The sequence below is a fragment of the Sus scrofa genome, chromosome 15, assembly GCF_000003025.6.
Source record: "Sus scrofa isolate TJ Tabasco breed Duroc chromosome 15, Sscrofa11.1, whole genome shotgun sequence".
Taxonomy (NCBI): Eukaryota; Metazoa; Chordata; class Mammalia; order Artiodactyla; family Suidae; genus Sus; species Sus scrofa.
Window position 1 is genome coordinate 92,231,017 of NC_010457.5, and position 13,872 is coordinate 92,244,888.

Below are 13,872 nucleotides of genomic sequence, written 5' to 3' on the forward strand. Positions count from 1 at the left end.
CCTCAGCTATAGCTCTCATTTGATCCCTAGCCCAGAAACTTCCATATGCCACAGGTGAAGCCGTAAAAAGAAAAAGAGTAAAATATTTCATTCATTTCTTCTTTAACGTGTTCTTATATATTTTATTTCTCTTGATGCCATTATGAATGGCATTTACTCTTTTTTTCCCCACTGCATCTTCTACCTGGTTGTTATATGTATAAATGGAAAATATTGATTTGTGCAGTTACCTTGTATGTTACTGTATTTCTGAATTCTCTTGTTGCTTAGAGTAACATTCTAGGTGTGTCCATATCTATTATCAGAAAATCTTGATAGTTTCTTCTCCCTTTCCATATTTTTTACCTTTATTTTGTTTAGTTTTATTTTGTGATGCATTATCAAATTACATTGGCTGGTTCATCAGTTAGATTCTAAATAATGGTGGTGATAAGTAAGCAATCACATCTAGATCTTGACTTTAAGAACAAAGTTTCCAGTATTTTTCTACTGACATGATGATTATTTGGGGGCTGAGGTATCTTTTATCATGTAAATGAAGTACTTGTGTATAAATCCCTTATTTATTTTTATTTTTAAAAATTAAATATATAAATTTTGTCAAATTCTTCTGCACTCTTTGCAGATGACTATTTGATTTTTTTCTCCTTAATGCTATCAATGTGATGTATTAAGTTAATAGATTTCTAAATTCTGATTCATCCTTGCATTCCTGAAATATATGTTATTTGGTCATGAAAGTTATTTTAATATGCATTGAATTCTGTTTGTCAGTATTTTACTTTTAGTTTTGTATCTATCCATACTCATAAGATATTAATTTTACTACTTTGGTTAATATCAGACTTGGAATTTGATGATATTTTCACTTTATAAAAATAATTTGGGAGGTTTCCTTTTCTAAAGATGTTAATTATGTGTTTTGGGGGTTATTTCTGATATTTTTGTCCATTTTGTCATTTTTGAGCGAGGTAAATGAAAATTGCTCACTACTTTTGTGTTTTTAGCTCCTTCTCCTTTCTTTTATATATTCATACTTGCACAGATATTCGTAAGTGTCATGCTTTCTTTGGGAATTGTACTCTTTAGCATTATAAAGTACCTTTATTTTTCCCAAATGATGCCTTTTTTTAAAAAACTAAATTTTTTCCTGTCTGATACTAAGATCAAGACTATTGTTTTCTCATTTGTTTGTTTAGTTTTGCCTAGTATCCTACCATTGCCAATCCTTTTATTTTCAAAGTTTTAGGTTTATCTTTTGTCTCATGGAGATGGTTTTGCTTGTGATCCAAGTTGAAATCTGTTAATATATGTTAAGCCCTATGCTTATAAATACTAGATGCATTTGATTTTATTCTGCCATATGATTTTTGTGTCATGCTTTCTATTTTTTATTTTGTTCAAAAAATATTTTATGATAATACATTTCTCTGGAACCTGTTCCAGTCAGGATTTTGTTTCAACAACTCCAATGAAACTACCTTTGTCAATGTCACCAATGATGCTTATGTTGCCAAAAAAAAAAAAATTTAACGATATTTTTTGTGTGTCAGTGCACACAGACTTTCAGACCATACCAAATGGAGTGAGCAGGATTTTAAGAACTTTTTTTAGGTACACAAGTGACATCTTAGTGAGACTGTCACTGAGATGCCCCAAAAGTTAATTTCACAGATCAAGAGGATGGCTAAGGGAAAATAGTTTATTGTTATTTGTCAGGAATATTTTTAATATTTTTGAAATATTCTATCTTCTGAATGTATCAGTAAACCTCGTTTTAAGATATCTAACCCCTAATAAAATTATAAACTTTATTTTTAAACTGAAATAAAACTTTTAAAAATAGTAGATTGTAGAATTTTAGAAAAAAAACTTTAGGTATTCTTACTTTTTATGACAACATAGTTGTTTGTATAGGTTCAGTAAGACTTCCTCCTACCTATATGTAATTAGACAAATAGATTATGTACTCACTGACTTAACCAGGGGTGTCATATTTGAGAATGGTATCAAATTATGGTAATTTGGGGAAAAAAGTTAGATCATTCTTATGGAGCCAATGATACAAGGCCCTCCTAGCCATTGACTACAATGGCTTGGTGCTTGACTTATAGGTCCCACTGAGGCCTACAGGTGGTAAGGAAGGTCAATTCCTATTATGCTAGGAATTATGTCAGATTTTGAGGACCTTGAGAAAAATGGAATTCACCCAAATTTGTGGACACAGCAAGTGAAATCTGGCATAGAGACATTTTTAAAGTGTGATTTATTAGTCTCGAGATAGCAAAAATACAGGTTTTTTAAAAATCCAATCCAAAATTCCTTATAAAATTTCCAGGTAAAAGTTAAGTTTGTTGCCTACGTGGTTGTTCAATAGTGTACTGGTAACAAGTTAGATAAATTTGATGATATGGACATAGTCCTAGTAAAACATCAACTACCAAAACTGGCTCAAGAAGAAATAGACAAAACTGAATAGACTTATACTGAGCCAAGAAGTTAAATCAGTAATCAAAAAACTTCACATATGTGGTCCAAATGCAGATGGCTTCACTGGTGTTTCACTAAACAAATACTTAATACAAATTCTTTAAAGAATTCTTCACAAGCTCTTCCCAAAAATAGAAGATGAGGGATTACAATAAAAATCATTCTGAGGCTGATACTACGGTGATACCAAAACCAGACAAGATATCACAAGGAAACTAGAGACCAGTAGTTCTTAGGAATATGAAACACAAAATTCCTCAACAAAATACTAGCAGACTAATTACTAGCAACATGTGAAAATAATTAAACACCATTACCAAGAGAATTTATTCCAGGGATGCAAGATTGTTTTAATATCTGAGAATTAATATAATACATTGTATCAATAAAATATAAAACAAAAATCACATGATTGTATCAATAGATGCAGAAAAAGCATTTGACGAAATCCAACATCTTTTCATGGTAAAAGCAATTAACAAACTAGAAGAGAAGGGAACTGTCTCAAACTGATAAAGGGCATCTATAAAAAACACAGTTAACTAACTTACTGACAAAAGACTAATTACTTTCCCCTAAGATCAGGAACAAGACAATGATGTGTGCTCTAGCTGCTTCTATTCAACATTTTACTGAACATTCTAGCCATGGCATTTAGAAAAGAAAGAAAGAAAAGGCATTCAAATTCAAAAGGAAGAAGTAAAACTATCTCTATTTGCAGATGACATGATTTTTATATGAAAAATCATAAGGAATCCACTAAAATATAACTAATAAATGAGTTCAGCAAGGTTGCAGGATATAAGATCAATATACAAAAGTTAATTTTATTTCTATACACTTGGAATATGCAATCTAAAAGTAAAATTAAGAAAACAATTCCATTAATAATAGCTTCAGAAAGAATAAAATGCTTAGGAATAAATTTGACAAGTAAATGAAAAAGTTACACTCCAAAAACTACAAAACACCATTGAAAACAGTTAAAAATTGAAGTAAGTATGAAGTCATCCAGTGTTCATGATCCAATGTTCATGAATCCAATGTTCATCAAATGTTAAATTTAACATTAGGATAGCAATATTCCCCCAATTATCTATAGATTCAATTAATCTTTATCAGAATTCCAGCAGGCTTCTTTGTACAAATTTACAAGCTCGTTCTAAAATGCATATGGAATTACAAGAGACCTAGAATAGCCAAAACATCTGTGAGAAAGAATAAAATAGAATAACTCAAACTACCTAACATCAAATCTTACAACAAAGCAAAATAATCAAGACATGTGGTTTGGGTACAAAGACCAAGAGAATTGTTCAGAAATAAACCCATACATTTATGGTAAATTGAATTTTGATAAGGACATAGATACAAGGATATTCTTCAGTGCAGAAAAATAACGTTTTTCAGTGAATAGTACCTGGATAATGAAAAAGAATGAATTTGGCTTCTTATCTCACACCATATACAAAAATTCACTCAAAATGGACCAAAGAACACAAACTATAAATTTCTTAGAAGAAACTGTAGGGGTAGATGATCATGACCTTGAATTTGGGAAAGGGTTTTTATATAAAACACCAACGGACTAAGCAACAAAAGAAAAACTAGATAATTGCATTTCATCAATATAATTAACTTTTTTGTGCTATAAAGGCACCATCAAGAAAATGACAAGACAACTCAAGAGACTAGGAGAAAATGTGTGCAAATCTGATGAGGGACCTACATCTGGAATATATTAAGAACTCTTTCAACTCAATAATAAAAGACAAACAATCCAATTGAAAATGGACAAAGGATTTGTATTGACATTTCTCTAAAGAATGTATACAAGTGGCCATTAAAAATGTGAAAAGTTGCTCAACATTATTAGCCATCAAAGAAATGTAAATTAAAACTATAAAATCCACTTCACACCTACTAGGATGACTAAAGCACAAAAACAGATAATAACTTATTATTATCTGTTGGGAAACATGTGGAGAAAGCAGAACCCTCAGACATTGTTAGTGGAAATGTGAAATGGTCCAGCTATTTTGGAAAACAGTCTGGCAGTTCTCAAACACAGTTAACATATGACCCAACATTTCCACTTCTAGGTATATAACCAAGTGAAATTAAAATATATATTTTAAAATAAACAGCTTGTACACAAATGTTTATGGAAACATTATTCATAATAGCCAAAAGATGGAAACAACACAAATGTATATCAACAGACAAATGTGGATAAACAAAATGTGGTAAATCCATACAATGGAATAATTTAGGCATAAAAAGGAATGAAAAACTGAAACAAGCTAAAACATGAATAAACTTTGAAAACATTATAGGTGAAAGAAGTCAGTCACCAAAGATCATGTTCTATGTGATTCCATTCATATGAAAGTTGAGAATATGGAAGTCTATTGAGATAGAAAGTAGGTTAGTTATGCCGAAGGGCTGGCTGAGAGCAGGGATGAAAGGATGAAGGAATGAAACATGCATGGTTTCCTCCTGAGGTCTTGAAAGTGTAATAAAATGAACCGTGGGATGCTTACATATCTTTGAATATATGTAAATATACTACACTAATATAATACACTAAAAATGACTTTAAATGGGTGAATTATTTATTTAAATAGTTCTTTTCCTTCTTTGTCTCCCTGCTATTCAACACAAAATAGTACAATGGAATATAAAGGAGAAAGAAGATAAATCTCTGTACATTTTCCCATATCTGGGCATTTTTATCTTTTCATTTCTTTCAGCCTAGGAAGGAATTTGTATACACTGAAGTTTATTTGGAATTTTCTAACTTATAAAATAAATTATAATTTTAACAAATTGGTTAATGGAATGATTTACAGGGTTATTGATTTTAAGATGTATTCCACTGATTGCTATAAAGATTTATAATTTAGATTAGTCAGTGCTTCAGTAAATGTGAGTGAAAATCAATTTTAGCTCATAACTTTAATATTTTCATACAGTAAAAATATAGAGATATACATTAAGTAGGCATAATATGAGTTTTTTAAATTGATCAGAATATCTTGAATATGTTTTAGAAATAAAAGACATGGTGGTTTCCATTAGCATATTAAAACCAAGAGAAAATAAAAATAAGTTCACATTTTAAAAAAATTATACAAGCAATAAATACAGCACAACAGTTCCCACTACATCTATGTACATGGATTACATTTGAATAAGCGCTAAATTCCAGAATGAAAATTTTATGAATAAATGCACTAAATATATTTAGAAATTAAAGGGCTAAATTTTTTAAAAAATTAAAATGACTTTCACAAGTACTTGCAGAAAAGTAGCAGATTTTCATTTTAAAAGTTAGAAATTCCCCAAATAAGCTTTTAGATACCAAAGAAGTTTGTTTTTAAAAGGTATTAATTATACTTTTTCTTCATGAGTAGGATATAAATGAAATCTTAATTATTAGCACTTCAGCTTTAGAGAAGTCTAATACTAAAAAAATGTTACTCCTAAATATACATGAGTGTAAAACTAACACTAATTAATCATGGATTGCCTACACCAAAAGATGGTACAACAGATAAATCCTGGCCATAAAGGAAATTTGATCTAAACTTAATATGATAAAAACACAGTAAAAATACTTGAAAGTTATAATGTAATTTTAATATAGTGCCCACTGATAATTTGACATTTTCTACTGTTATTTATGGTTTATACTTGATAGTTTGTCTGGAAAAATGCTGAAATATATGAATGACACCAGCAAAGGGTCTGAATCTGTGTCTTTGAATAATAAATAGCTAAAACTGAGTTCATTTAAAGGAATTTTTGTATAATTTAGGAATTAGAAAGTCCAGAACAGCCTGTAATCCTTTTCATGACATCTTATTATGAAATCCATAAATTGAAAACTAACAATATATCAGCTTCTCCATGCATATAGATAAATCATAAATTATAAATCTATCAACCAGGCTATTTAATAAGTTAATTCTTACTAATTTGGATAATTAACCTGGACAATCTCAAATGACTTCTGAACTTACCACCTATTGACAGCTTAAGAAACACTCTATGATGACTAAGTCATTAGTTTAATCCATTTAAAGCAGATTGACATACTGCAATAAAACACATATGAGTTTTTCTGACAAAATTAACCTACTAATAGAAGGCATTTCGTTTTTCAGAAATTTCAGTGGAAAATAACATTAGGGAAACTGAATCTTATTTAAATGTCCCTCTAATTCATTAGCAAGATTCTTCCATCTTAATTTATTTATTCCCTAAATGTTCTGATACATTCATTCTTTCTCACTGATAGATTCAGTTCTTTCACTGAATTGTATAGTAGCTCTATTAAAATATTAAAAATTGTATATGATATATATTGTATTCCTCTACTTTTTAAAAATAGCTTGGAATATTTCCAAAGCCATATATCTTCTTATAGTAATTTAGAAAAGTAATATTTTTAATGGGGTAAAACCAAAAGAGTGGGGATTTACTATAAGAGTCGTTCAAATTTTCTGAATTAGAATGAAAGTTCATCGTCAAAATAGAAGGATAAATATGTCAAACATACCTATTATTAAGGTATGAATCATCAAAGGTAATATATTCAATAAAACAAGGTCCTTGAGGGTTTTCAAAAATAAATATTTCATATCTTATCATAGATATTTCTATTACTTAGTTCTCAAACAAACTTCTGATGCTGGCATCTGGTTGTCTTTAAAATATTTACCAAATATAGAATTCCAGATCCTATTTTATTATAAAATCAGCCCAGACACAGTATCAGACATTAACAAGCACACAATGTTACATTAAGTTTTTTTTTTTAAAAAAAAACTTACTTAGATTGTATATGTTTGAGACTATAAAATAGAATAACAGAGTATTTACAAGCTCACTTTTCACAACAAATTTTTTACAAACTTTTAAGAAAATATGAACTCCTTCATTGTTTTCCTTCATGTAAAATAACTGCTAATTTGTCCACATAGTAGAAATGAGAGGAGCAAAGTTTCTATTTACAGGTACATGGACACAGATTCCCTCCCACTTGTATAGTAGGACGGTAAAATAGTTGACAGCATGTTTTATAGTATCAACCAAGACATCTCCCTAATGATACCAAAGTAGGATTGCATTTCATAATACTATTTATCAAGTCTCAAAAATGGATACGACAGAAAGTATAACTGTGATGTACCAGCACATGAGTAACCAATAGCGGTTCTGCTCTGTTGTTTTTCCTGGGGAGAAGAGAGTAAGCCAATAGGAATAAGTAACGCCTTACCTGTTCTATTTGAAAAAGTAAAAACAAGAAGTGTTAAAATACTTTCTGGGAAAAAAAAAAAATCCTCTGCACAAATGACTGTGGGATAAAGATTTTAAAAACAAAGACATGAAAAGCTGATTTTTCCCTTCAAGTGTATAGGCCTTAACTAGGTCTCTTTAGGCTGTGAGAGTAGAATCTTGCCCATGGTATATATGAACTTTTATAATCTTTTGCCCAAGGTGTATATGAACTTCTATATGTGGATGCATGCAGTGGTGTGCTAGAGCCAGCTCACACCAGCCTACAAGAACTGACTGTGCTCATCTTTACCCAATTCTACATTCAGTGATGTCAAGCTGATAGTTTCAAATCAGCCATGGTGGGGATGTTTACACCATAAAAACTGGCAGACACTACAAATCAGAGCTTTTTTCCCCCATGGAGCTATTATGAAACATTTATCAACACATGGCTATGTTCATGTGAGGGGTTTCTTTGTCATCTTCATGACGTTCACTTAAAGTCTTCTGGTTGTGAAATCACAGATACAAATCCTTGAGTTAGGAGTGGCACAGTTTAGCAATACTCCCTCTAGTATCAGTCGTATAACTTTTCCGGTTTTATGACAATATTTTCCATATCATGGATGCTTTTTCCATTTAAGTGTTCGCTTGGATAGTCATGACTGTAACCTGCACCATCACTGATGGTTGACACAGTGTAAGATGCACTTCGGAGAGCATCTGAGTGGGAAAAGCTGTTTCCAAACTGGATTTTGTATTGATTCCAGTTTCTTCTCAGAATTGCTTGAACCTATAAAACAAAAAGAAACAGAAAGGGCAAGAGCAATTCTATAAATGAAATGAAGATAAGATGTTTAATAGTACAATGAAATAAGTTATATACAAAAGATACTTTTGGAAAAAAGCAATGACGTTAATTAGTGAATAATATTACTTTATTTTCTTAAATAAAAAATGAAATTGAGTAAAACATCTTTATAATAGGAACTTCATTGCAGTTACTCTGTACTTCAGTACATATGGAAAAATTCTTATTTTTCTGTGCCTTATCTTTGAAGCTCTAAAAATGCACATGAATGTCATGTGGTCTAATAGTTAATCCACACCCTCACTTACAAGCTGGCATGTACAACATTGTTTTGTATCGGTGTTTTTATTAAAAGAATGAGAAATAAATTAGAATATAAAAGAAGAGGGAAAACAGATAAAAAGAAGTTAGGGATACAGGGAATATAAATCATCATCATCAATAGCAGTAGCAACAATCTTTTTACTTAGTGATTACCATATGCAAGGTATTGAGCTACATTCTGGTGTTAAAAAAGCAGGGTTTTTGCAGCTTATGACCCAGAGGAAAGAAAGTGTTAAATAAATAATTACAAATGGGATGAGTACTATGGAAAAAAAATAACAACAATAAAAAAAGAGGTTAGAAATGTCACTGCTCTCCTTTTTTGTATTCAGATCCCCCTTGCCTGGATAAATTCGAAGTTTAATGATTTCCTTCTCCTCTGTTTGGGGCCAGAGATCAGAACTAATTAGACCATGTGTAGTGACTTTGGTTTTAATTTAACATAGACAAAGGGGGTTTTCTTTATATTGAGTCAGTGATTGTAAATGAGAATGTTCAAATACACCTCCAGCTTGATCAGATTTCTGTGTCTCATGAGTGAACAGACCTGCTCAGAGTAGTCTACTTCTAGGTTAAGAATGTAATTAGGCACATTCTGTGACCTAATCTATCTCTTTCCAAAGCATGTATAATTTTGAGTTGTCTTCCCCAAATCTCTGCTCCTCTTTGGCCCTTCCCCGAAGGGAATCTGAGCATCCAAAAAGTAATTTTCCAGAAATTCATGTACTATAAACATACTTATGCAATATTGTTTAACTTGCTATTAATTATATACAATTCTTCAACTTTTTATTTACTACATTCATGTGTAAACATCAATATTGAACTTTAAAATAGGGCTTTATTTTTTTTACTTGACCTTGATAGTGTTTTTGAAAGTTTTAGTGAAGTATAATTGATTTACAATGTTGTAATAATTTCCACTGTACAACAAATTGATTCAGTTATACATATACACACATCCATTCTATTTCATATTCTTTTCCCACATAGATTATCACAGAACATTGGATAGAGTTCCTTGTGCTATGCAGCGGGTCCAGTTGGCCAATCATTCTATATATCTCAGCGTGCATATACCAATCCCAAACCCCCAGTCCATCTCTCCCCCACCAACCTGTCTTCTTCGGTAACCACATGCTTTTTCAAAGGCTGTGAGTCTGTTTCTGTTCTGCAAATATGTTCACTTGTATCCTATTTTTAGATTCCACATATAAGTGATATCATATGATGTTTGTCTTTCACTAACTTCTCTTAGTACGATAATCTCTAGGTCCATCCATATTGCTGCAAATGGCATTATTTCCTTGTTTTGTGGCTGAGAAACATTCCATTATATATACGTACCACATCTTCTTTATATATTCCTATGTCAATGGACGTTTACTTTGCTTTTTTGTCTTGGCTATTGTAAATAATGCTGCAGTGAACATTGGGGAACATGTATCTTTTCAAATTATGGTTTTCTCCAGATAGATGCCCAGGACTGGGATTGCTGGATCATATGGTAGTTCTAAAAAGTGTTTTGGGGGCCCTCCATACTGTTTTCCACAGTGGTTGTACCTATTCAAGTCTTTTCATTTTCTTTTCTCTTCTCCAAATTACCATCTATAGCAAATAGGTATTTCCAGGATGTCTACAGTTCTGTGGGACCCTTTAAAGTCCTGTTAGCCTCCTCTACTCTGTCACTTAAAAGAAACACAAGTTTTATGTCTCGCAACATGTTTTAGCATGTAGACAAACAAATATGAAGTCAATGAATTTCTTTAATAATAGTACAGAACGAGTTATTAGAATTTCCAGGAGGCTTTCTATCTATTCTATAATTCAAAAATGTAGTTAGAAATGTAATATATTGGTTTTAAAAGTTATATTTGTATGAAATTCAGAACTTCAGGGACTTCAAACTTCTTTATATATGATAACTATGCAAAGGGAATACTTTATATTCATATAAATTTTCTTTGAAATAAAAGCGTTTATATGACAATAAGCACATTTATCTTCCAAAAATTACACTTAATTTCTCACATGGCTTAGTAATGTATTTCTAAATTATACAAATAACATTTAAATTAAGGTAATTAAAAAATAACATCTGCATATGTAATATCTTCACAAACATAAATAAATGACAATTGGAATGGCATTAGAGTGTGACTTTTAAGTAAGACTTAGAGATTTAAAATAAAAAATGGTATTTGGCCAATTATTTAGCTGGCCTACACCACAGCCACAGCAATGTGGGGTCCGAGCTGCATCTGTGACCTACTGCACAGCTCACAGCAGCACCAGATCCTGGACCTACTGAGTGAGGCTAGGAATTGAACTGGCATCCTCATAGATACCAGTCACACTTGTTTCCACTGTGCCACAAAGGGAACTCCTCTAGGTATTTTTAATAGGAATTGTTTTGGATCCTGATTTTTATGCTTAATTAACTTCACTTTGTTATTAAAAGCTGAACTAATTGAATCCATGTGTTACATAGTTTCTGGTTGAAAGGATGTGGAATTAGATTTGTACGAAAGATTCTACATAAATATTGGGAAGAAGCTGACATGAAGTCATCCAATTCTAAAAGCCAAAATGGTTTTTGAAATATATTACTGCTAGCTCTTGCAGTATCCCTACTTTGATGAGGATCAGCACCCTATTTCTTCCTTGCAACTAAATCATCAGAAAAACCATGGAAAGCCAATTTCCTGAAGTTCAGGATAAAGCTAATTAAAGACCCATAGGCCTTGTAGAGTCTGCTTATATTATTCTTATAAGGATTTTTTTAAATCTATTTTCTCTAATACAAATCAACAGAACATTGAAGTGGACACTCTTAGTGCACTTTCAATGGAAAAAAATTTAATGGGGACAGATAACAAGGAAAATTGCCATTGGAAGGAAAGAGCGCCTGCCTGGTGTTCTTAAAGATAAGAAAATATTTCTCATTGTTTTACACATAAGTGTTAAATAGTAAGGCCAACTTTTTAGAATGTAACACTGCAATATGTGACTGTATACAATATAAAGAATATAGCTTTATCATGCTCATTAGTAACTGATGAGAAACCAACTCTACCCTCAGTCTAAATCATTAAAAGATCTTTAATAGAGCTTCAAATAAAAATTCTACCTTGTTCTCATTACAGAATGTGTTTGTTATTCTCAACAAATCTTTTGTTCACTTTATAAAAATATCTATTCTCAGGTATCATTAAATATACCCATGAGACTAGGAAGGACTCTTCTGATGACTAGAGCTAGTTTATGCTGAGTGCACATTTTTAATGCAGTGGACTAGACATTAGATGAAAGTGGCCTGAGGACTTGTCAAGTCACAGTTATTTAACTAGTGAGAAATGCAAATAGGAATCGTTTGGCTAAGAAACAAAAATAAAATGTGAGAATAAAAAATAAAATAGACACATTAAGATAAAGATAAGCTATTTGACCTAATGTGGAAAGCAAGAAGGAAACAGCCTGAGCAAATGATTTTAAGAAGTACATGACATAGTTGGAACCACATAAAATGAATTTGGCAGCTGTGTCTTCATGTTATGAGACTGGGAAAAACTAGCGGCAAAGAGACAAAAAAGGAAGGATTATAGTATTTCTTAATATGAGCAGTGAATCACACACAAACAAGGATTGTATCTTGAGAGATTGAAGGGGACAGATATTGGAAATGTTAGGAGGGGCTGAAGGATTTGGTAACAACTTGGCTCAGAGACTTTGTATAATTGTAATTTTCCAATGCCAAAATTTTCTCAATTTTAGGACATGGCAAAATGTCAAGCCTGTGTCTTTTTTGCTTACACAGATAATGCAACAAGAGTGTTAGGCATTAGTTTAGGTGTTCCCCAAGCACTCTTTCTAGATAAAATGGGTAGTTTGAGATTTGATTCCAATACAATTAATGTTCCTATTTGTACATATATTTTTAAAAATGAGTGATTTGAAAAATTTAATAAGGACTCTATAATGTACTGAGTATCTACTAAGGGTGAAGCATGGTGCTAAAAACTCTATACTCATAGCTTACATGAATCCCTGTGAGATTTATATAAGGAACTTGCTCTTATTTCCCTTTAATATAAGTATGCACTGAGACTCCTGAAAGTTCAGAGTGATGCCGAGATGTTACAGCCAGGAACAAAGTGGCATCTTAGGGTTTAAATGTATTGCTGTGTCAGTTCCTTTATTCCATAATGCTTCCATCACAAAATATTTTACTAGTGATTATGTATTACACATTTAAAAATACCCTTCATAAAAATCAAATCAGTTTCTGCAGATGCAAAGGTGTATCTTTCATATTGCATACATGCTTTTGGGCATATTGTATCTATATCTCTCTCATCTGTATTTAATTGTAAAATCCTATATAGGTAGAAATTGGATTATATAATTCAGTTGGATTATAAATTCAATAATAAATTTATAAAGGTACATAATAAATGCTGTTTGAATTTTACTATCAAAAGTAGTGTTATCTATTCTTCTTAATTGTATTCTCTGTCTATACTTCTCATTGACTTCAGAAAAAGTCACTCTTTGAGTTCCTGTCGTGGCTCAGTGGTTAACAAATCTGACTAGGAACCATGAGTTTGTGGGTTCTATTCCTGACCTCGCTCAGTGGGTTAAGGATATGACATTGCCGTGAGCTGTGGTGTAGGTCGCAGACACGGCTCGGATCTGGCATTGCTGTGGCTGTGACGTAGGCTGGTGGCTACAGCTCCAATTAGACCCCTAGCCTGGGAATCTCCATATGCCATGGGTGCAGCCCTAGAAAAGACAAAAAGAAAAAAGAAAAAAAAAAAAAAAAAAAAAAGACACTCTTGTTCTCAACACAGCAAAAGAATCAATGGAGACACGACTTAAAAGATGTGAATGTAGTCTCTATATTTGATAGTTCTATACCCCATTATAAATAAATATATAAAATAAATAGTTAATTTTGAAAC

General features: G+C 31.6%; 1 protein-coding gene across 5 annotated transcripts in view; it reads right to left on the reverse strand.

The window, feature by feature from the left end:
• CALCRL (calcitonin receptor like receptor) overlaps positions 2,248–13,872 on the reverse strand; it is a 99,196-nt gene continuing 87,571 nt past the window's right edge. For 3 of the 5 annotated variants that reach the window (XM_021074680.1, XM_005672015.3, XM_013984331.2), the window contains one exon: positions 2,248–8,569. In XM_021074680.1, coding sequence (XP_020930339.1) covers positions 8,354–8,569 — 216 coding nt within the window. In that variant the 3' untranslated portion in view covers positions 2,248–8,353. 5 annotated transcript variants of the gene reach the window in all.